The sequence below is a fragment of the Pempheris klunzingeri genome, chromosome 5 (genome assembly GCF_042242105.1).
Source record: "Pempheris klunzingeri isolate RE-2024b chromosome 5, fPemKlu1.hap1, whole genome shotgun sequence".
In the NCBI taxonomy this organism is placed as follows: Eukaryota; Metazoa; Chordata; class Actinopteri; order Acropomatiformes; family Pempheridae; genus Pempheris; species Pempheris klunzingeri.
Genome location: NC_092016.1, coordinates 10688115 through 10711459, shown reverse-complemented (window position 1 = coordinate 10711459; position 23345 = coordinate 10688115). Strand labels below are relative to the sequence as shown.

General features: G+C 41.6%; 3 protein-coding genes across 12 annotated transcripts in view; 1 reads left to right on the top strand and 2 right to left on the bottom strand.

Annotated features, from left to right (window-relative positions):
• Positions 1 to 5576, top strand: part of tjp1b (tight junction protein 1b) — a 47039-nt gene extending 41463 nt beyond the window's left edge. For 7 of the 10 annotated variants that reach the window (XM_070830038.1, XM_070830037.1, XM_070830036.1 and 4 more), the window contains 6 exons: positions 44 to 259; positions 340 to 476; positions 717 to 1188; positions 1378 to 1595; positions 2038 to 2142; positions 3681 to 5575. In XM_070830038.1, the coding sequence (XP_070686139.1) occupies positions 44 to 259; positions 340 to 476; positions 717 to 1188; positions 1378 to 1595; positions 2038 to 2142; positions 3681 to 3775 (1243 nt within the window). In that variant the 3' untranslated portion in view covers positions 3776 to 5575. Of the gene's footprint in view, positions 1 to 43; positions 260 to 339; positions 477 to 716; positions 1189 to 1377; positions 1596 to 2037; positions 2143 to 3680 lie in introns of all 10 variants that reach the window. The other 3 variants (XM_070830041.1, XM_070830040.1, XM_070830034.1) reach the window with 1 other exon arrangement.
• Positions 5577 to 7071: 1495 nt separating this feature from the next.
• Positions 7072 to 13815, bottom strand: LOC139200940 (long-chain fatty acid transport protein 2). The gene is made up of 10 exons (XM_070830123.1): positions 13257 to 13815; positions 11617 to 11826; positions 11141 to 11299; positions 10922 to 11046; positions 10610 to 10804; positions 9977 to 10067; positions 9449 to 9647; positions 9025 to 9122; positions 8790 to 8920; positions 7072 to 7512 (listed from the first exon to the last, which is right to left on the bottom strand). The coding sequence occupies exons 1-10, from the start codon at positions 13732 to 13734 to the stop codon at positions 7336 to 7338; spliced, it is 1863 nt and encodes a 620-aa protein (XP_070686224.1). The 5' UTR covers positions 13735 to 13815; the 3' UTR covers positions 7072 to 7335.
• Positions 13816 to 15704: 1889 nt separating this feature from the next.
• LOC139200939 (long-chain fatty acid transport protein 2-like) lies at positions 15705 to 22666 on the bottom strand. Its single transcript, XM_070830122.1, has 10 exons — positions 22210 to 22666; positions 21198 to 21407; positions 20961 to 21116; positions 19928 to 20052; positions 19613 to 19807; positions 19422 to 19512; positions 18107 to 18305; positions 17911 to 18008; positions 16535 to 16665; positions 15705 to 16421 (listed from the first exon to the last, which is right to left on the bottom strand). Exons 1-10 carry the CDS (start codon positions 22664 to 22666, stop codon positions 16245 to 16247), a joined length of 1839 nt encoding a protein of 612 aa, XP_070686223.1. The 3' UTR covers positions 15705 to 16244.
• Between the last annotated feature and the right edge of the window lie 679 nt (positions 22667 to 23345).

The following is a 23345-nucleotide window of genomic DNA, read 5'->3' as shown; positions in this document are numbered from 1 at the left end:
ATTTGCAGCTGTTATACTTCTTTCTTTCTTTTTTTCTCTGCAGGGCTCCTGAGCCACAGAAGCCCCACACTAAACCCCTGGATGATGTAGTGCGCTCCAACCACTATGACCCAGATGAGGATGAGGAGTACTACAGGAAGCAGTTATCCTACTTTGATCGCCGTAGCTTTGACAGCAAGGCCATGGGCCAACCCAGTCCTGGCATGAATCGTTTCCATGATCTGCCCAAACCAGCTCAGCTGTCCTACCCATACAACAGGTATAACGACACACCGCATGATGGGAAAAAATGAGGTTTGAAGTCACACTAACTGTATTGTTTATCTCCAACTACTGCAGAGTTGAGTCTGTTGAGAAGGTGAGTCCAGTGGAGAAAAGATATGAACCCCTGCCCCAAATCAGCCCATCCTCACAGTATGGACCGCCTGTGTCCGCCATCCCACCCAACACACTGCCCAAGCTCAGCCCCAATGAAGGTAAGCTCTCTAACGTTTACTGTCTGACTCTCAAACGTCATCATGTACATTAACATGCTAGAGATGAAATCATGCGTTTTTATTTGATTTATATAATGCTGTCAATACCAAACAACATTTTATTTGTCTGTAAGTGAATTGAAAGCCTCATGCAAACTTCTAATGTATGAGGATGTAGTGCGAGAACACTTTGATGAAGACAGTATTTAACTAATCGTATGTTCCTTGACGTGTTTCCAGCCAACTCCATACCTGAGCCGTTGAGCTCACCCAATCCTAAACCTGAGCTGGCAGCTCTCAGGCCAGCCAGCCGGGACGAATCCACACCAAGTGGCTACCTGCCCCCGAGGGGCCTCCCTGACAAGTCCCCAGTCAACGGCACCGACACAGCACCCCCAAAGACGCTTGGTGCTCCCGCTCCAACTAGTTATAACCGCTACGTCCCCAAGCCCTACACCAGCTCAGCCCGGCCCTTTGAGCGCAAGTTCGAAAGCCCAAAGTTCAACCACAACCTGCTGCCCAACGACACACAGGTGAAGACGGACCTCCTCAGTAAGGCCAGTGTGGTGAGCAACAGCGGTGGGAAGCCACAGCTGTCGCCACAGCCCCTGGATCATGACAGTGGCCTGGACACCTTCACACGCACTATGGACAACAGGCCCAAATACCAGCACAATAACATCAACGCCATCCCCAAGGCCATCCCTGTAAGGTAAGAAACTCATAAATTTTCACATCCAAGGCAGCAGAAAGCTCTCTGAGGGTAATTACTGAGCTCCGGAACGACCGAAAGAGACTTGCTTGTTCACAGGGGGTTTGCTCTTGTGTCCTCTGCCATGCTTTTTTCTCTTCCTACTCTGTTTTGACTGATGATGCCGACTTCTGTGCCTCCGTCCCTCAGCCCCAGCACGCTGGACGATGAGGATGAGGATGAAGGGCACACGGTAGTGGCCACCGCTCGAGGGATCTTCAACTGTAACGGAGGGGTCCTGAGCTCCATCGAGACAGGCGTCAGCATCATCATCCCCCAGGGTGCCATCCCAGAGAGCGTGGAGCAGGAGATTTACTTCAAAGTGTGCCGGGACAACAGCATCCTGCCCCCCCTCGACAAGGAGAAAGGTCCGTCCGAGTTTCTATACATCCTAAATATGTCAATGAACAAACAGACACTACCTCTAGAATAAGAACACTTTGGTGTACTTCAGGAATCTAATGTAGTAGATCTAATGTAATCAAATGTAGTGCCAGCTCAGGAGAAAGTTTCAGCAATGTCTTAATTGGATAAGTGTATATTTTATGATGTGATTGTCTAACATGTTTAACAATTGTTAATAACAACAGACTATACAGAAGTATGAACAGGGGATATAAAGGCCTCTAAATATTTAAGAATTAGCATTCAGCACCAGGGAAGTGTGGTCATTTAATTAGCCTGGTAGGTCTGTTAACCATTGATTCTCATTCACTATGACGGCCTCTTGACTGAGTAATTGATAATCCCATGTGCAGACGAATCGCTACACGTTTGATTAGCTGTGTGTCTTGCTGTGTGTCCATGCAGGAGAAACGCTGCTAAGTCCGCTGGTGATGTGTGGCCCTCATGGACTCAAGTTCCTGAAGCCGGTGGAGCTGCGCTTACCTCACTGTGCGTCTATGACCCCTGATGGTTGGTCTTTTGCTCTAAAATCCTCCGACTCCTCGTCGGGTACGCTGTCCTCTCTCTGTCCTTTGGGGTCTGTGGGGTGGCTTTGATTAGAGAGGAGAGTTTCTTGGTGTCTGAATCATTTTCATCATCTCACCTGTTTTCCACTTTCCCCTCACTTCTTCTTCTTCATGCATGTGCTAAATAGTTTTTTTTAATTTTTATTTTCCTGCTTAATATGAACTGCAGAGCCTTGTTTATTCAAACCTTGGGCTTCAATACAGTTAAAAGTTAAAATGTGGCTTAATTGATTTGAGTTGCTAAGAAAATCAGCTATTTTGCTAATTAATTGTTTGTCTTTTTTGCAGTAAAGATGCTAAACATAACTGAGCTCCTGCTTCTCAGTTGCTGCAATTTTGTCTTATGTGATAGCAAACTGAATATTTTTTGGTTTTGATTGTTGATCAGACAAAATTGCAAGTTTAAGATGTTAGGAAGGAAGGCTTTAGGAAGTTTTCAGACATTTTACTGTATTTCCAGTATTGTCTGACGTTTTATAGACCAAACAATTATTTGAGACAATAGTCATTAGTTATTAGTTCAGTTTTACTGTGTTCATTTTGTAATTCAGTAAGTCAACATGCAAACATTCGTTTTGTGCCCTTGGATTAAAATGCTACCAGATGCATGATGTACGATGATCATGTCATTATTGGTTCATGTGATTATCACTAACATTAACACTTAGTGATACTTCAGTTAATGAATGTTAAATGGCGTTTTTTATTTGCCACCACATTAGCTGGAATCCAGTAACATAGAAAAGGACATTTCAGACATGCATTTGATCTCCCTCTCTGAAAGAAGAACTACTCAGTACCCATTACTTTTAGTAGATGTACATAAAAGTAATCATTTGGAAATTAGTATCATGACATGACGTCTTTATCTTCAGGGACACAAGTGAACCAGGTGACTCATTACACTTAGTAGTCAGTCTATTTTGTTAGCTTTAAAAAAGAACCCCAACGAGCTTTGCATTCCTATGACCCTGTCTATCATTTCTTTTATTACCCAGTTCCTTGTGGTTGAGCTGCATTCTTGGTAATGTTGTGTCTAGTCTTTAAACAAACACTTCAGTCAGAGATTTATGTGGTTATGCTTGTAGCAGCTAATGTAGCTTTGAGCCGCTAGCCTGACAAACATAAACAAAGACCGCTGGGTCGCTGAGCAACTTTATTCTTTATTGATTCTGTCTGTCAGAGTCTGATCAGCTGCAAATGGCCTTTTCTTCCTCTAATTTTGGTGGCAAATAAATCCATAAACAAAGTAACCGAGTTAACATTCATTAAATGAATGGTGAGCAATTCATTTAATTTATGCATTACATCATCATATGTAATTGATCGGTTGCTCATGTTCTTATTGAGACTTATTTTATTCATGATACTCAAGCAAAACTGATTTTTCTGATAGATGTATCGACTGCATTAGTTTTTTCTGTATTTCTAAGAGGAAGGGAGGTGCTCCAGCAGCTGACGTCATGCCTTTATTTCTTGCAGGTGATCCCAAAACCTGGCAGAACAAATCTCTCCCTGGAGATCCAAACTACCTGGTGGGTGCAAACTGTGTGTCTGTGCTCATTGACCACTTCTGAAGAGGGCAACAGCTGGCCTGTTACTGAATGTGATAAACAGGGGACCTCAGTTGCCCCTGCCATGCTCCCTCCACCGTGGCGGGGTGCACAATGCTCGATGAAGTATGAACTCGATACTCTCACGTTGTTTACTGTGCCCAAAATTTAAAAGAAAGAAAAAAAGAGAAAAAAAAAAACACAAATACACAAGGTGAGTCGGAGGAGTCCAGCATCCCCAAGGCTGAACTCTTGTTTTTTCTTAAAGTTTTTTTTTTTTTGGTGCTTTCAAGGCTTGCAAAAAATAAAGATTAAACAAGTTATTTAAACAAAGGAACTGAAGTTGGAATGCATGACCAGTGCCACAGACTGAATAATCTCATTTTGACATTTTTAGCTAATTTTGTAAAAGGTCAGAGCAGTGCAAGAAAAAGGAGAATTTTGGAAACTCATTTAATATTGCAATGGGATTTTTGCGTACTGTAAAAAAAAACAAACAAACAAAATAAAAAAAAAACACAAAAAATAAAAACACAGTCACAAACAGCAAAGTTGGTATATGCAAAACTGTTGTTTGTGAGTTCTGTGGTCATGCGTTTCACTGATGAAGGATTTCTGCGGACTCGAAATGCTGAGCGCAACTCATGAAGGAAAACGTAGGCATCATAAAGATGAAAAAATATAAAAGATTGAAGGTTAAGTATTAGTGGGAGACGCTCGTCTGTCCTGACGGGGCTCTCTCTCTTTAAAACTGGTGTTTTGTAGCAATGTTTTACCGTAGATAAATATACTGACTTGATTTTACAAACTCCTGCTGTCTAGAGATCTATGCATGTGCTATGACTCAGGTCCAGAAGCCTGCTACTACTAAGTTCAACACATGAAAACCCCATCGTACACTGCAAGCAGTGATGCCTTATCTGCATATTAACTTTTCAGTGAAACTTTAAAACATCGGATCCTTCAGTTATAGCGATCACTACGGGAAGAAAAAGTTGTCTCTGCATTTTCTCATAAATGGTGAACTTGGATTTAGCACACGAGAATAATTGAGGCTGATGAAAAGGTATGCTTTCTTTTACTGCTATGCATATGAAGTCTGAGGAAATACAAAAACGCTAGAAGATGTTTAAAATGTGGCTGTACATATTGCTAGTATATGGCCTTGGTTCTCTGTAAATGAACTTTTGTACATCTTTGTTATTTTGTATAAAAGAGAAAAACATTTGTTAAAAAAGAGAAAGCGGTTACATTGGTTATGTTTGTATTCTGGTTATACCCCTGAGCCTTGGAACTGACATAAGCAGTAATAAGTCCGACTTTTCTACCAACATATACACAAACACTACTTAAGGCATTTTTAACGGTCAGAAAACTTTTTATTCTTATTTACAAAATAGAGAAGTGCTTGGTTTAAATGATTTTAAAAGATGTACTTGAGGGGGTCTGCTGTGAAGAGTGGTCCCTTCCTTTATTTGTGATACTGGATGCTGTATTGTGTGCCCTGAAATGTATTTTTGTACTAATAGACAATTTATTATGGCACATCAGTACTATTTTCTTTTGATATGATAACACTGCTTCAACCCGACACTAGTTTATTTTCCCGTGTGGCTGACATTCTTTTTATTTATTTGGATTTTCCTTCGGTTCAACGTTCTTTTTTTTGTTTTTCCTTTGCGACACATTTCTAAGTATACCACTGTATTAATAAATAAATTCATTTTTAAAGTAACTGCTCTCTGGATTAGTGTTTTGTGTTGATCTAAACTTCCAGATGTTTAGCGCATCGACACACCCGGACAGCTCAGAGGAGCTCTGGTGGGTTGTGAAGTTGGCGAGTGTATCGTCTGTTGATTTTGTCGCTTGATTTAAGTTTTCTGTTGTTCACAGCTGCTTCCCACATGTGAAATCTGTGAACCAAGATGTCAAGTGGATTATTCTGCATGCACAAATATAAATCCAATGCAGACAGTCTTCACTTTAAAGACTATCTACCACTGCAGTTAACGCCCCTTAAAAATGAAAAAGTAGTCTAAAAGATCCCCTCCACACATTTTGTAAAGGTCCCATATTCTGCTCACTTTCAGGTTCATACTTGTACTTGGAGGTCCTCCTTAAACAGGTTTACATGGTTTAATGTGCAGGGAAAAAAATTATTGATGTAAACGGGATAGACAAAATAATGGAAACACCTGCTTCTATTAGTATATGGTAACACAGTTCAGCAGCACTACAAACTACACAAGAGGCCACACAGATTCATCTGTTTAAACCCACACACAACACACACTCACATGATAACCTTCATTATTGTGCTATTAGACTGCCTTAGTCTTCTCTAGGTGGGTCTAATAAACTGGAAACTGAGTGTATGAAGCTTCTCTGCTTTTAATACTTTATGTGATTGGTTTTTCAACAAAAAATGTTCAGTTACCTGGTTAAATATTCTTAAAATCACATCCACGTCAGCTCCCTCCAAGGACTAAACTCTATGAAAAATGAGCAGATGTTTAGTTTCACATGTTTTAACCCGCTACAAAATGTCACTGAAAAGTCCACTCTCAGCATATGTGTGTGTGTGTGTGTGTGTGTGCTGAAGATTTCAAGTTTCCACATCACACTTGTGTAAATTGCATACTGGACACTGGTTGACTTCTGACCTAGTTGTGATGTCACCAACATCCTGCTTGTACGAACGCGTGTTGAACTGATTTAAGAGCAGCACAGAGCAACTTTCTCAGCTGATGAAAGTAAAAACAGACGTCCAGCGTCAAACTCTGCACAGTGAGGCTCAAACATTCAAGTGAAGGAACAACATCTTAACTTTCGCTTACTTGGCTCCCTGTAATTTTCATGACTTTGACTTTTTTTTTTTTGCCTCGTCTGTCACAAGACTAAGCTTGTGACAAAGTCTGAGTATGACTTCAAGTCGGTCAATCGCCCCACCAGAGTCAGACACACAGTTACAGTTAGAGAGCAGATCATGGAGACTTCTAGATTACAAACAGAGCGCTTGGAGGGGAAGAATAATGCCAACACTCCCTCACTTGTGTTTCATGATAAAGCTTCAGTCTAAGAGTTTGTGCCATTAGGACACACAAGCTGATAAGACTGACTGTATGCAACAGCAGTGCAAAGGTACTCTGATAATCCCACAGATTGTACAATACTGTGACATAAATGGGTTAAACAACCAAAGTTAATGTCCGTCTGTGTCATGTCAAGTTATTCATTTTTTTAAAAATAGGCTCCAGATAGTCGTACATTTCGGCTTAAAAAGCTAAAACTTTTATCAAGTCAAACATAAATTGAGCTGATCAGGGGAAAAACATCACCAGAGTTTAATCATTTAAAGTACAACAGTGGCAGTGAGACATACCTGTAAATCACACACTGTCAGAATTATGGAATGTAAAACATGTAGAGATGCACAGAAGTTGTTAATAATAATAAAAAAGTCTCTTAAAATCATGATGTACTGTTTCAAAGTCAGCCTGTCCCTGAGATTAGTTGACTGTTAGAGGTCCGCAAATGAGCTGCTACTTTATAGAAAAGTTCATTGACTATTCTAAGTTCCTATGTTAGAGTTTTATTTCCCTAGAGGCGATTGCTCTGTAGATCTCCTCCGTCAGGGGGACGTACGCCTTCTTCTCAGGATCTAAAAAGTATAAAGGATCTTCGATGTGAGCTGGGTTGAATCCCTCCTCCACCAACTTCACTTTCTTCATCTTGAATGTCCCTGTCATCTCCAGGCAGGGCTACAAAACACACGTGGGGAATTTTAGAAATGTTTTTTTTTGTCCAACTTAAGCTTAAAACACAACAACAAACAGAATGACGTCACACTAGGATTGCAGCTCAGAAACTGATCTTAAGTGGATCAGAAATGGGCCAAATGTCACAGATCAACATTAGTTTCTTAATCAATGTTCGTATAATCAAGTGTTTCGCCACATGAATTTAGTCATTTTCAGGCATTGGACTCATTTTTTAACACCAGTGATCTCTGGCTTCATGCAAGGAGGCGTATGGATTTAAACTTGGGAAAAGAAAAGTACCGATATCAGATCAATAGTATCAGCAGATATCCTGAGTTAAGGTATCAGAATCCATATCAACATTGGCGTGTGTTGCTGAAGTTCTTCAACAATTCAAAAAAAAGTAACATCACGCTTTCCATAATGCTCATAAACAAATGAAGCCAATTAAATTGCTGCATTATAATGCACTGAGCCAATAAACACCTATAATTCCAGTGATGGAGGCCTGTTATTTATTGATAAATATTACGTTTCATAAGAATGATGCGACATAAATGATGAACTTTTAAACTCAGTAAATAATATTTTATTTCTATCTTTACCACAGAAAGCTCTGTCTTTTACTGTTATTTTTGACTGATGGTCAGTTCTGGACTCCTTTTGTGAGAATTATCTACAGTTGCCCTGAGTTGTGTCTGCAGTTTTCCTGGGTGTTGCCTGAGAGGCAAAATCCAGGACAAAAAAAATCTAAAAAAAAATAAATCACGTTCTACTGCTTGTAAACGCTGCGAGCTGATTGTGATAACTGCAGGAGACTCAGATGAGTATTTTAACATTTTGATCCCATTTAGATCTTGGTGGTTGGACAATCAGGACACGGTTTAGTGGCCTTTTAATTAATTAACCTAACTAGATTAATAAATGCAAAGGGGCAAAAATAGGATTTTCAGAAGTGGGAATTACACTATACAACTCTGGTATCAAGAGAGAAAATGTTGGATCGTTACATCTCTCATGCACATACGTTTATAAGAATAAAGCTTGATATGACAATTAACAGTTACAAAAAAATCTAACTCAGCCAGCTAGTCTGGTTTCAGAAGGAGACCTGAACTGAGCTAAGAGGTTTAACAACGTTACAAATGAGTTGCGACCCAAGCCACAGCAGATCAGCGGGAAGCCTTCGAGAAGAAGTGCAGTAATAATGTTCAACGCAAGAGCCACAAGCCTGCAGGTGCATGCAATAAGACAGAAGTGCAAATTAGGTTTTTTACCTGAATCCTGATGAATCGAGGTCTTGCGTATGCTGGGAGGTAGTTAACGACCTGCTTGTAGATGTCCAAACAGTTAAAATCTTCTCCTTCTCTCAGAGTGATAGCTGCCATGCCAATCCGCCCCTCGTGACCTTATCAGACGATTCATTTAAACACAGAGAGCATTTTCATTCATCTTCCTCATCTGTATGATGAGGTTTAACATTTCGACCACCTCTGGCATCAGCGTTTTTACCTTCAACTTTAACACCATAGACGTTTGCCTCCAACAAGCAAGGAGCCATCGTGAGGACGTCTGCAACCTCTGACGTGGCGACGTTCTCTCCTTTCCATCTGTGACAACAAACAAGCACAGGAACAAAAATACGTCAGATGAGAAACTTGTGCAAACATGCCATGTCAACATACCTCACTGACCTCACTGACTGGCATCAAATTTAGATAAACGAGACGCAGGCCTCAGCCATCCAGTCAGCTTACATCAGTTTACATCCGTCCAGACTTAGGGACACTATCACTGATTCAGTGTCCAAACAAATGTGAAAGATGGTCACTATCTGCCCTTCTGTTCTTGATGTGCTTAGAGAGAACGGAGGTTTTGATGATGTATAAATCAGAGCTGAAGCTGATTGATCGTTAGAAAATGAGTCACAACTTGCCTGAACGTGTCACCGACTCGATCCTGAAAGTACACAAAGTTTTGGTCATCGATCTGAAGCAAATCTCCAGTGTTGAAGTACAGGTCTCCTTTTTTCAGCACATTGCGAAGCCTCTTTTTCTCGGTCTGTTGCCGGTTGCCAGCGTACCCAACAAAGGGAGACCTCTGAGTAATCTTTCCCACCAAAAGTCCCGTCTCACCTGACGAAAACATACATGAAAAATGTCCATCACAGTTTCCCCTGGATCCAGGGTGACACGTTCAAGGTACCTGTTTTGTCCAACCAGCAATCCAAAGCCCAATCATAGTGAATTCATAATTAATAAATCACATAAAAGCACATTTTTCAAACTGAGAAGCTGGAGCCAATTCGCATTTGGTATTTTTGATTTCCTAAAAGACAAACAATGATTATCGACGTCCCTGTCAGTCAGTTTTCGTTTCAGTCAATTACTAGTTTCAACACTAAAGCCAACAAATGAGGGATAAGAAAACACAGATGTTGTTTCCACCTGTGATTCTGACTCACCTCTGGCTGCCTTGATGCACAGACCCTCAGAGTTCCTGACGGGCTCCTCCTTCTCAATGTCAAACTTGATCAAAGTGTAGGGGAAGAAAAACTGGAGAGGAGAGAGGAAAAAGTTAATGAGTTAACAGCTGTATTGTTTGTGAACACTTGAACAGCCTGCTGCTGATAAAGTTCAGCTTTGAAGCTTTAACACGACAAAACATTTACAGCCCTATGAGGCTGAACTTAAGACACTGCGGTGATCTGACACATTTACCATCCTCGCCATCTCCGTCCAGCATGTTAGCACGCTAACATTTGCTGGGTAGCACAAAACAAAAGTGTCCATCATTAGTTTTCAGGGTATTTGGACATAAACCAAAGTTCTGGACAATTAAAATTTTTGACCTGAGGAGGAGAACATGAATGATCTGAAGCAAATTTCATAGTAATCCATCCCATAGTTGTTGAGATATTTCACTCAAGGTCAATGGATCACCAAGGCCATTATGATTCATCCTCTGGACACCAAGAATGTCTGTACAAAATGTCGTGATGAGATATTTCAGACTGGACCAAAGTGGACTGCCCTTGCCCTGTTTGGAGCGGAGCAGCTAGCGTGGCTGAAAACACTGCAGATGCTCCTCTGCTCACCTTGTGGACTGGATTGACCCGCCCCACTGCACCGATCTTGGACGTGTAGTTGATGAAGCCGATGTTTCCCTCTGTGGCAGCATACAGCTCCCTGACTTTGATGTCCCCGAAGCGGTTCAGAAACTCTGTCCAAATGTCCACTCTGACTCCGTTTCCGATGGCGATCCTCACTTTGTGGTTCCTCTCGTTGTCTTTCTGCAGGAAAAGAGTGAGACTGAAACAGAGCGAAACCAGAGGCGCGCAAAGCTTCACGTCTTTCATCAGAACGATATTTAGATACTTTAACCGCAAGTTGGATAGGATTCCTCTCACCTTGGGCGTGTTGCAGAGGTAGCGCATTGTTTCACCGATGTACTGCATCACTGTCACGTTATGCTTCCGGCAGTCCTCCCAGAACTGAGAGGCAGAGAACTTTCTCCTCAGAACAATGGTCATACCTGCAATTTAGATCAAACAGCCTTAAACTTCGGCTTCTCGAGTGCCCTAACGCTCCTGTTCGCACACTCATGAGAGGACAGAGAGGCTTACTACCTCTCTCGATGGCTCCGGTCATCCCGATGAGGAAGCCTGCGCTGTGATAGAGAGGCAGATTGATGTAGAAGACGTCCTCCGATGTGACTCCACATACCGCCTGGATGAAGGAGGCGGCCCAAACCCTCTCATGGGTGACGACGGCTGCTTTCGGCAAACCTTCCAGTAGTCAAAGTATAATGAATCTTGAGTGCAACAGGTACAGATAGTACAAGGAATATGTAGTTTTTTTAAGGGACCTGCTGCACACTACCTGCTCAGCTGCAGACTACATACAGACAAAGTTAGCGATGAGCTGATGATTAAAACGTCTCTAAAAACCTCACATATATGAACACGTCACAGACCTACGAGCACCTATGAGTTTCCCCTCCCAGATTGAACTGCCAACCACCCTAGAAGAATCAGTAAACTGACTACTGAGTGAGTCTTCCAGTGCAGACCTCTCATTTGTCAGCTGGTGTTTTCTGCCGTACCTGTGGTCCCTGAAGTGTAGATGTACAGAGCGGTGCTCCTGATGTTCACGTTGGCTCTCAGGTCCTGAGACAGCGGCTCATCTGAGGCCTGGGAAATCTTGTCAGACAAAGTGTTGATGCCCTGGACGCTGCAGGCCTCTGACAGGAGGTACACACTGATACCCCGCTCTCTCAGCGTCGGTAAAACCTCCTCCACGGCGTCCTGCAGCTCTGCAAACACAGAGAAGCATTCAGCTCCACAAGAATATGTCAGTGCGCTTTGTTACGCAATGCTGCACATGCGGGCCTGTATCATGTTACCTCCAGTGGGATACGAGCACATGGAACAGCCAACTCAACCTAAACATGTGCAATTCTGGGTAGTAAAACTATAGTGAAATACTGGGAGTGTGGAGAAGTGTGGAGTTTTCAGAGCGAATGTTACTGAATGACTGACTGAATGCAGAGCACACTGACCGAATCCATGTGGGGGGGGGGGGGGGGTTAAACTTTAGCTCCTGATAACAATAGCTGAGGAAACTGAGGAGATACCGGCGTCATCTGATTCCTCAATGTTCCCTTCTTCAAAAATCACGCCACTCTGGTTTGAAAGCGGAGTTTGGCTGGACTCAACAGAGAGATAAGACATTTGAACAAATGTGATGTAGTGGCCGCTGTGTTGTGTAAGGTGGAGTGAGACAAGGTGGGACCATCAAATCGTGGCCTAAGCGAATGCAGTAAAGTTGCAAAGTAACAAAAATCCATCCAGTATTGGAAGAAATAAGTAAAAAAAATAAGTAAAGTCAAATAATAAGTAAAAGTACCAATAAAACAATGTAAAATACTCCCGTTACAGTGAAAGTTCTTTATTCAAAATCCTATTTAAGTAACGTATAGAAGTATTCTGAGCAAAATGTACTTAAGCAGCAGATAAAGATAGCAGAGAAAAGTACTTATTTTTGAACTGTGGCTCAGTGTGGCTTGAGACTGATAAATTATCTTAAATGACATTATTGGATTGAAAGAGCATCATTTTAGTGGTGCAGCCAGTCAAGGTGGAGCTGGTTTTAACTACTTTATATACTGTTAGTCAAGCTGTTTCCAAACTGGGGATCTGGACCATCCAAAGGGTCAAAGGGGCGACTCTGATGGAGTCTTGACATGATCAGACTTTGTCCAGTCAGGGTTTTTTTTTTTTTTGGTAAATATTGGTGAGTGTTACCTCACTGTGCCTCAAACACTTCTTTAAATGAAGCCATGGGAGAAGCTCGGTGGGTAAATGTTTCTTTGACGGAAATTGCTAACTATCTGAAAATGTGACAAAGGGCCCCAACATGGGAACCACTGGTATAATGAATCTTATAAACTTATCATATGTTGATGTAAAATCTTAGTTTGAAAAGCAACTACACCTGTAAAATAAATCAAGTGGAGTAAAAAAAAAAAAAAAAGTAGACCACAGAGAAAAGCAGTGAAGTAGAAGAACAAAGCAACATAAAATAGAGATACTCAGGTAAAATACCTCAGAGCTGCACAGTATTTGAGTAAATGTACTTTTACGCATTTGGGGAGTTGCAGAAAGTGAAAGTACTGAGGGTTCCCACTCAGTCTTGACTTTGCACCCCCTCCTCTACTTTTCTGCCCCCTGGACTGAGTCCTACCTGGAGAGGCGATGATCACTTTGGCCTCGCAGCAGGAGAAACAGTGCAGCAGAGACTTGGATCTGATGTTGAAGTTGAGCAGAGCAGCCGGACAGCCCAGCTTGGCCAAACCGAGCCAAGTCCACACGAAACTGGGCTCGTTGGCCAGAAACAGGGCCACCGCGTCCCCCTCCTTCAGCCCGACCTCAGCCTGCAGGGCTCTGGCCACCTTGTTGCTCCGTTTGTCCACTTCGCCATAAGAATATTCTCGCCCCTCAAAGTGCAGAAAAATCTTGCAGGGATGCTTCTTCGCCGCATCCAAGAAGCAGTCCAAGATGCTGTAGAAGGGCTTGATTTTCTTGTACTTGATGAGCCTGAAGCCCAGTTTCACGCTGGCCAGGATGTAGGCGCACTCCTCGCCTAAGTAAGGGAAAAAAGTCTTGAGGAGTGGAAGGAACAGGAGAGCCAGTCCGGCCAGCGCGGTGAACCACACGTACATGTTGCAGAGCGCACCGGGCTGGATGGACTTCACCTGTCAGCGCGCGTCGGGAGGCGGATGAGATGTTGATCACTGAAATTTGTGACAAAGTTCACCCTCTCAGCTCTGGGCGGTGCTCAACTCCGCCCTGCTGACCCCCCCTTCCCCCTCCATTCCCGGGATGTTTTCTAGTTGCCAGATTTAGTGTTTCCTAATGGAGTCTGAACTGATGTTTCTCCCACTTTTACGCATATTTGTGCTCTTCTCACGCTGTTATTCTCCTGATACACTGTGCAGCCTGATCCCACTGCGCCAATGAAAAGAAGTGATTGAATAAGATGACAAATATGGAGGGAGAAGCACATATTTATTAAAAGCATCTGCGACACCTCTTGGCTGTGACTGTTAACTGCACTTTATTTTCTGGTAATTGTTTTTTTTTCCCTTTAAAAAAAAAAAAAAAAGGACATAAAGGGTCGGTGGCAGCAACACGAAGGCTGAAATCCGCAGATGTGCATTAATAAGAAAAGTTCTATTACACTACTACACTACAAGAACTCCGCAAATGGCAACCATCACCATAAATCCGCAATCTGAGCAACTGGTGGGCGTGCGCTCGTCAGACTGAGCTGTATTTGTCTGCTGGACTGTGGAGGAGGCGGAGCAACAAGTCACACACACACACACACACACACACACACACACACACACACACACACACACACACACACACACACACATACATACACTACTCACAAAAAGTTAGGGATATTCGGCTTTCAGGTGAAATTTCAGGATGAACCTAAAATGCATTCTAACCTTTCCAGGTGAACTTAATGTGACCTTCTCTAAACTTTTGAATGAACATGTCCAACTGTTCAGTACTTTTTGCACAAGTTGCTGTTCTCTAACAAGAAGCTTAACAGCAACATTCACAACAGGTTTGATCCATGAATCCACCAATACATTTCCTGCTTCAGTTAGAATTGGTATTTAAACAGTCCTCCTCATCATGCTGTTCACATCCTGACATCATGAGACCAAGACCAGGCTTCAAACAGGAAGTCCTCAGACGGAGGTGTTCACTGAGCTTAGAGGGTCACAGAGTGTCATCAGGAGGTTGTAACAGTGATACAGAGACTGGAAGAGTCACAGAAAGGAGAGGAGTGGACGTCCTTTGGCCACATCCCAATTTATTGAGACACTGAACATTTTTTGTTGTGGTATACCCTCCACTGTTGTTAGATTTTCTTCAAATACATTGTTTAAAATGAAGAAATGACCATTGCTTGCTTCTACTTAAATGCCCTACTTTCATGATATAATATCACTGTAGCATTAACTTTTTACATTTTTCATATATTTATTTATTATTTATTTATATATTTTTTAACTTTAAGGTAATTTTTAATGCAATAGTTTACTGTTAATTAAGCGCCAAGAGTCTCATGTTCCTTAAACTCTTCCTTTTTGCTCCCACGCATGGAGCAGGGCTGCTCCTGACGATTACTTGCATGACTAACAAATCACAAAAGTCTGCAGATTGTAAGAATACTGTGAAAAAGAAAAACATCACCTTTACAATTTCCCAGCACTCGGAGTGATGTGTGGCCAAGTAACGGCCTGAAATCCCACAATATTTCATTTAAAACTACATAAAACCAGACTTGTAGTTCACAAACATAACCTGAGACTTGATTTAGACTCGACCTGACATGAGACATGATTAGTTTACAAAGACGGGACATTTTTCTAATGTGATAATAGGAAGCTTTAAGTTAAATACACTTTCCTCTCAGTGCCTGATCATGTATTGTTTGTCCGTACCACCTGGAAACAGCCCGACACCGTCTGCCTTTGTTTTACCAATTCTGGTATTTAACAAAGTGTTGGGATTGGTTGTTTCTTCACGTCCCTCGAGTGAATACTGAGTGAAGAAAAACTGCAAACTTGAAATGAATGGAAGGTCTGTGTACGTTTTAAATAATGTTGACATGATGTTACAAACGGAATGTATTAAATGTGTTGTATTAAAGACACCAGCAGCAGGGGGGATTTAAACAAACTTCTTCTTTTACTGCAGGAAAAACAGCCGTTTCTAATGCTGTTAACGGTTCCACTTAGCTATATCAGTAAGGGAACGTAAAGTGAATCAGCATGCACAGTGGAAGCTCCCTCAAACTAATACAGCTAAATGGAATGCAGCCCTTGTGTTATTAATTCCATCTGTAGTTTTCCTGCCATTTCATGTCAAAATGTTTGCAAAGAAAAAGGCCTCTTAACAGTGAAACAGCAGCCGCTTACATAACCAGCCAAGTGTAGTGACAATTTAGTCACCTGAGCTGTAGTTAATGCTGAAGGATCTAAATAAAAAGACATTCAATAATGATAAAAAAGAAATCATGTTATTTAAGAATATGTAAGATTACTGCTTAAGTAGAAGTACAAAGGTAAATGGATAAAGATTCATCTCGACATTTCATCACAGAACAGCCCCTCAGATGTGCTAAACATCACAGGTGGGTGTTTTGTTACAATCTAATCTTCCCTGATATAACCGAGTTGAATATGTCCAGGGTTAGCGGGACGTAATCCTTGATCTTTTCATCCAGAAAGTAGAGTGGGTCCGTTACTTGATTTGGGTTGAAGCTCTGCTCCCTCAGCTTCACCTTCAAATGCTTAAACGTGCCTGTGATGTCCAAGGAGCTCTGTAACCAATCACAGTACAATCTGTCATCACAGGGTGGATAAATAATGCTCTCAACATATGGGCTGAAACGTCAAAATGCTTTGTAGAAATATGAGATCTCTGTAAATGTACCTGAATCCTCAAAAAACGTGGCCTTGCGTAAGCTGGCAGGTAGTTCTCGACATGTTTAAAAACTCCTGAGGAGTCAAATGTCTGTCCTTTGCTTAAAATAACTGCAGCCATTCCAGCTCTGCCCTCCAGACCTGCAGAAGTTTAACAAGAGTTAAATCAGATGTAAAACCACCGTTGAAGTCCATAAATGTATTAATTGCTCTTAAAGGGGAACTCCACCAATTTTACACATGAAGATCTAACATGAGGAGTGGCATGTGTCATAAAGATGCCAGGAAAGGTGTTTTGGGTTTGGAGACAAATTTAAAACAGAAAGGCGTCGTTGCAAACTGTGGGAACAGGAAGGGTTTGTTGAAAGATCAGTCTGCATTATAGGAAATGTAGGATCCAGTGTTTCTGGAGCTTTGGAGCTGGAGTTTTTGTTGTTCAGCTAGACTGAACATGATAACCACACATCACTGTGTCCCAGTTCAGCAGTCCTCCGAGACACACGGCCAACAACAGTGGATGACACCTCCTCCTCCACCTCCTCCTCCCCACAGAGAATATGTCTATTGATGCATTTGGGCGGTCTACTTGTAAAGTCAGACATGAAGGTTTATGAGTTTATGACCAGGACACTGAACTTCGCAAAGTGTAAACACTACTGGGACACTGGGTCAAGTGCCATGATAACCATGATGTGTCGGGTTAATGTTCGGTTAAAAATCATCCATTCATTTATTTTCCTCCAGAACAAAACACGTGTGTACCTCACCCCTCCTCCTCCTCCTCGTCCTCCCCCCAAGATCTCTCTATCATTCGCTCTGCACACAAACGCTGGCCGACAGCCTCTCTTAGCTCAGTAGCTCTGCTGAGTCTGTCACTGGGCAGCAGCTCTGACTCGTGTTTTGGCTGTTTCATTGTGCTACGGGTTCACTCACTGAACTCACAGTGAGGTGCACTAACATGCACACACAGCCCTCCCAATGACCAAAGGACAAAGAAGCTCAGATTACAACACACACAGAAGGAGTGGGACGTCATTCTTTGCTCAGGTCACCATTACTCCACCACATCTTTACATAACAAATAGTTGTTTAATACTATATTAATGTTCTGAATGTCATGTAGTTTCACAAAATAAAAAAATCTCCCTCATTCCAGCCTCTGTTAGAATATGCTGTGTTATTGTAAAGTGCATAATTTTGGATGCCTTTGCTTGGCCAAACAAAGTATGGAAACAAGCTACATTTTTACAGTTGTAGACCAAATAAATGAATGAATGAATAAATAATGAAAATTACAGTTAGTTGCAGCCCCAGTTTATCTCACCATTTCTGCTCACACACTTTACTGTTGCCAAAAAAAAAAGAAAGAGGTACAACAGAAATTACCTGGCACTTCAACTCCATACACGTTGGCTTCTTTAATGCAGTCAGCACACGTGAGGACGTCAGCTACCTCAGTGGTGGCCACGTTCTCTCCTTTCCATCTACAACAACAATGAAAAAAAACAACTTTACTGCTACGTGCACTCAGATGATTACACTTCACTTTAAATTAGGTGGCTGAAACAACCGACGAACTCACCTGAAAGTGTCTCCAACACGATCATGAAAGTACATGAAATTGTCTTCATCGACTCGTAGCAGGTCACCACTGTTGAAGTACACGTCTCCTTTCTTGTGGACATTATGCAGCCTCTTCTTCTCAGTTTGCTGCAGATCTCTTGCATAACCGGAGAACGGCGTATTCACTGATATTGCACATACCAGAAGTCCAGGCTCGCCTGTGGAAAGTTAATATAGGAAAGGTCATCTTTGGGGGTAATTAAAGTTGGGGTATGCATTTTATTTTTGGTGTCATTGGGCAAAAAATCTATAACAACCTTTCAGCATATTGTCATTCAAGTGATTTGAGAGAAAGCTATACTTCTGCACCTCCTATTTGTTCTGTGTTTTCAGGTTGTGGAAAATCTAGCTCGTGACGGGAGACTTTGGCCAATCATAGGTGGTGTCAGCTAGAGAGAGCGTTCCTATTGGCTGTTCTACAAATGCAGGTGCATGTGCACGTCCCTGCAGATGCCAGTGAAAGCCTGGGTCAATGGCGGAAAGTTTTGCGGAAAAAGTTGCTATTCTAGCAGCAGCTGTCAATAAAGATTATCAAAAAAACAGAGTCTGAAAGAAACGCTGACGATGAATGCAACAAAAAACAAGAACTTTGTGACAAAGCTGCCAACTTTGTTTTCCTGTAATATCTAAATGTATTGCAGTGGTTCATTAGGTAGTGTAATGGACATATGATACATATGATAAGCCCTCTCATTATTCATCCATGGGTTGTGTATGTAGATTTACCATGAAAGCAGGCGATGGGTGGTTATGTTGAATGTTGCTAATAGTTTAGCCCTAGGTCGCGGCTAAATCCAGATCATGTTTATGTAGCTAACATTAGCTAACATAAGAGCCTTGAATCTCAGTATATATCATCTCAAAGGGCTTTAGAGGTCCACAAGCTTGCAAAGAAAACAGGATGTTAATTCTTATAGAACTGCAGCTGTACAGTATAATGCCGTTGGGGTTGGGGAACACGATCCGATGAAGCTGCTAACTGAAGCTGGTCGTCTGGTAGAAGAGGTTTAGGACAGAGAGGGCAGAGCTGCACGAGGAACGCTATGTTCAACAAATTCTGCCTCCTTTTCCTTTTCCAGAGAACTTCCTCCCCCAGCATTGAATGTAATGTGATCCTCTGCTCTGCTAGAAGTGTGTTGAAGCACATAGGGTACCAGGTCTTTTGTGTTGTAATTGCACAGCAGATACCTCACGTACAGACAAAAACAATATTCCCTGGGAAACAAAATGGAGGGCATGGCCTCTGTGTACCTACAGCCTTGGTACACACGCACCTTTGTCAGCTGGTATGCAGAAACCAGCAGAATCCCTCAAAGGCTCTTCTCTATCTACGTCAAACTTGATCACAGAGTATGGAGTAAGAATCTGCAAGATAAAAATAAAGGGCAACATTTTTTGATTAACTTTACAGCTTTACCTTTACAGCTTTTACTTCATAATGTGGAATGAACACATTGACTTTCACCTTTCGGAGGAAGTTATCTCGCCCAATAGCTCCAATCTTGCCGCTGTAATTCAGGAAACCAATATTCCCTTCTGTTGCTCCATAAAACTCTTTGATTTGAACGTTTCCAAATCTGCGTATGAAGTCCCTCCAAACATCTGGCCTGATCCCATTACCGACCGCAAGTCTTACTTTGTGGTTTCGATCATCGAGTTTCTGTTGGGGGGAAAAAATGAGAGGAAACATAAAAACAGTTTGGGTTTTTTTTTGTTATTATTTCTGTTGACCTTTATAGTATATGATAGTAATGTTATTGCTGTGACATGCAGTACATACCTTTGGGGTGTTGCAGAGGTATCTCATAATTTCACCTATGTACTGTATGACAGTGGCGTTATATTTTCTGCAGTCGTCCCAGAACTGAGATGCAGAAAATTTATTCCTCAAAGCCACTGTGAGACCTACACACAACAACAAGGGGACAAATAGCAATCTTAAAGGATAAAGATGAAGATTTTTGATATTTTTCTTTTTGTCAACAAATCAATGAAAATACTAAGACAATAAACCTATATTGTCTCTGTGACCCTGCTCCTCTGTGCCATAGACCTCCATTGTTTTCTGAAAACGCTCCTTCTTTAAGATAAACATGGGCACTGTAGTTTTTTTCCCCCCACTTACTTCCACTTATGTACACCATCCTGCTGCTGTAAATACTCTCTCACAATCCTATGAAATTAGCTCATGTACTCCTTCATTCACTTAACCACTCAAAAATTGGTGGACTGTAATTTTATAGCTGTTACTGATTACACTGATGTGTACATAAGCACCTCTGCTCACTGTCTTCACACGCTGTATAGTGTGTATCACGGGACCCTGAGATACAAGCTGCGTACATCTCCTTCACCATGCTGTACTGTGTACTCAAAGGTGAATTGGCCACTTTATGTGCACGCCGCCTTGGACATTGTTATGTTTTCATCTAAATTCCTACCTACTCATCGCTTTTGAACTTGAAACAAGTCTGAACTAACCTGAGAAAGAAAGATTTTAGGTTGCAGCAAATGTATAAAAAACGCTGAGCTACATCATAATCCATTTATCCCCTGGGCACTGGCAAATACCCCTGGTTGGAAATCAGTGCACTCGAGCACCAGATGAATATTTATCCGCAGCTGAAAATAGTCCCCAACAAATGTGTAATTTACTACTGTTTTAGTCTTGTTCAGCTGCTTCAAGAAATTAATAACAGGCAGTGACTAACATGTACAGAAAAATATAGAATAACTATATCCCTTAACAAAATATCTAATACTGTTAAAACTTTTCCTTCTCTGTTGAAGTTTAAGCCCAAATGTGAGTGTACCTCCATCAATGGCTGCGTTGATACCGACGAAGGCAGCGCTGTGATAGAGAGGGAGGCAAATATAAATCACATCTTTGGAGTTCAGTCCTGCTACGTGCAGAAAGGAAGAGATGACCCACAGTTTGCCATGGGTGATGACTGCTGCTTTGGGGAAACCTGTTCAAGAGAAGCCACAGATGTACACGTGGTGAAGATTAAATGTGGAATCCTTAATATTTAACACCTGAAGTAGTTTACCTGTTGTCCCCGATGTGTATATGTAGACTGCTGGACTCTGCAAGGTTAGATGTGACCTGACATCCTTGGGTATGGGCTCAGAAGAAGCCTGGCTCATTTTCTCATTGAAGCTTCCCACATCTGCATTTCTGCATCTGTCAGCCAGGATGAAAACCGTGACCTGCTGCTCCATCAGAGTGGGCAGGACCTCCTCCACAGCATCCTGCAACTCTAGAAATAAAACCAAATGAACATCTTCTCCGCTTCTGAAAGACTTAAAAGGATTTAAAATGCCATTTAAAAAAAAAACTTTGATGGTAATCCTAAGCATCAGCAGCTGACACAAAAATACTTCTGTGAACATAGTATTTCAATGTTACAGCTGATGGAGGTGGAGCTAGTTTTAACCACTTTATATATTTATATATATATATTTTATATATATTTATAATATATATATTTATATATATTGGGTAAATATGTGTAGTTACTTCCCTCCACTGCTGCACACAGAGCGACAGTTCTTTCCTTCTATCCTACTTTTCTTTACAAAAGGCACTTTTTACAGTCTAACACTGATATGTTAAATAAAACTTTTCAGACTCCAAATAAACATTATAACTCCCACACTCACACTATTGGACTGACTACACACAATAACATTTTTCTTTAAATGCTTCTGCACTCAACTTTATTTGCTGTTTTATAATTTCACCTATGCACCATGCTTTATAAGCCAATCAAGTGTTTTAGTTTTTATATAAAGATATCAGTTGCAAAAGTAACTAGCACACCATAATAAACCGGTGAAGTGGGGTACAAAGTCTCTGAATTGTAGTGGAGGTAAAAACTGTACTCGTGTAAATGGAATTATGTTCATTTCAGCACGGTGAATACTTTGAGTTTTCATACTTAATTTTTCGGAGAATTCTTTTGTTCTGTGATTCAAACTGCAGTAGAGGGCTTTTCCTTGTAACCGAGCACATTCACAGTGTGTTAAGGCTGACTGCATGATGTGACAGCAGCAGCTTACCTTCAGCTGCCACCAGAGTTTTGGCTCCGCTGCAGCTCAAGCAGTGTAGCAGACACTTGGATCTGATGTTGTAGTTGAGAAAAGCTGCAGAGCATCCGATCTTCACCAAACCCAACCATAGCCAGATGAACATCGGCTCATTCCCGAGGAACATCGCAACCGTGTCGCCTGTTTTAAGTCCACTCCGCAGGAAAGCTCTTGCAGTTTTGTTACTGAGCACATCGGCGTCCTGGTAGGTAAAAGTCTCATCTTTGAAAAGAATGAACGGCTTGTGCGGCTGTGACTCGACCACCTCTGAAAACCGATCCAGGATCAGGTAGTTAGTCTGAATGCATTTCTGCATACGGCGCCTTGTTTTTAATAAAGTGCGCACGTATTGGACATCCTGGAAAAAGTGTGGATGGCGGAATAAAAAGGCAAGAACAATCACAGCTGCAAGCACGACCCAGGCGAGCATGTTGACCTGTGAACAACTGGAAACCAGGTGTGAGTCAGCGTCGAGTGTCAGCGAGACACAGCAGAGAGAAAAATAGGTCAAAGATAAAAAAGATTCGAAGGGGAGGAGCGCAGACAACAAACCAAAGGTTAAGAAATGTTTAGTTTTACAAATCTACTCATGTAGTAACAGGATAATCAAAGAATCAATGATCTACGGTGGAGATAAACCAGTGTTGGATGACCTTTTTACTCGCCCTTTGTCAGATGATGCACTTTATTTTAAAAGTATCTGGTGCTTTTCACGTAGTTAACATATGATGAAGTCAGCAAAGAGCTGCATCAGAGGCTGAGCTGCAACTAACTATTGTTTTCATTAGTAATCGGTCAGATCTTTCCTCCACAGGCTGATCAATCAGCCTACAAAGTGGCAGAAATAGTCCAAAACTAAAGATATTTAGTTTACTACTACAATCGACTAAAGAAGGCAGCAAAAATTCAACCAGTGAGTTTTGGCCGGAAACAAAATGAAACGATTAATCATCAATTGCTCAATATTCTGATGATCAACTACTCAATGTTTTCAATGTTACATTGTAGTAAATGGGTTGTTTTCATGGTATTATACATTAAGTAAAGTGATCGCTTATGTTAACTACTTTTCTTAGGTCTGGAATATCTGACCTGTCTGTAATGCTGTT

Bases quoted from the DNA above. Each gene is read 5' to 3' on its own strand.
- LOC139200940 (XM_070830123.1), bottom strand. From the start codon at position 13,734: ATGTACGTGTGGTTCACCGCGCTGGCCGGACTGGCTCTCCTGTTCCTT. The intron at 11,047-11,140 runs GTAGTAAGCCTC...TCTAAATTGCAG, and splicing joins GACCGGAGCCATCGAGAGAG to GTATGACCATTGTTCTGAGG. The intron at 9,648-9,976 runs GTGAGTCAGAAT...TGTTTTCGTCAG, and splicing joins GTGCATCAAGGCAGCCAGAG to GTGAGACGGGACTTTTGGTG.
- LOC139200939 (XM_070830122.1), bottom strand. From the start codon at position 22,666: ATGCTCGCCTGGGTCGTGCTTGCAGCTGTGATTGTTCTTGCCTTTTTA. The intron at 19,513-19,612 runs GTGAAAGTCAAT...TTTATCTTGCAG, and splicing joins GAGATAACTTCCTCCGAAAG to ATTCTTACTCCATACTCTGT. The intron at 16,666-17,910 runs GTAATTTCTGTT...AAACTTCTGCAG, and splicing joins GTATGGAGTTGAAGTGCCAG to GTCTGGAGGGCAGAGCTGGA.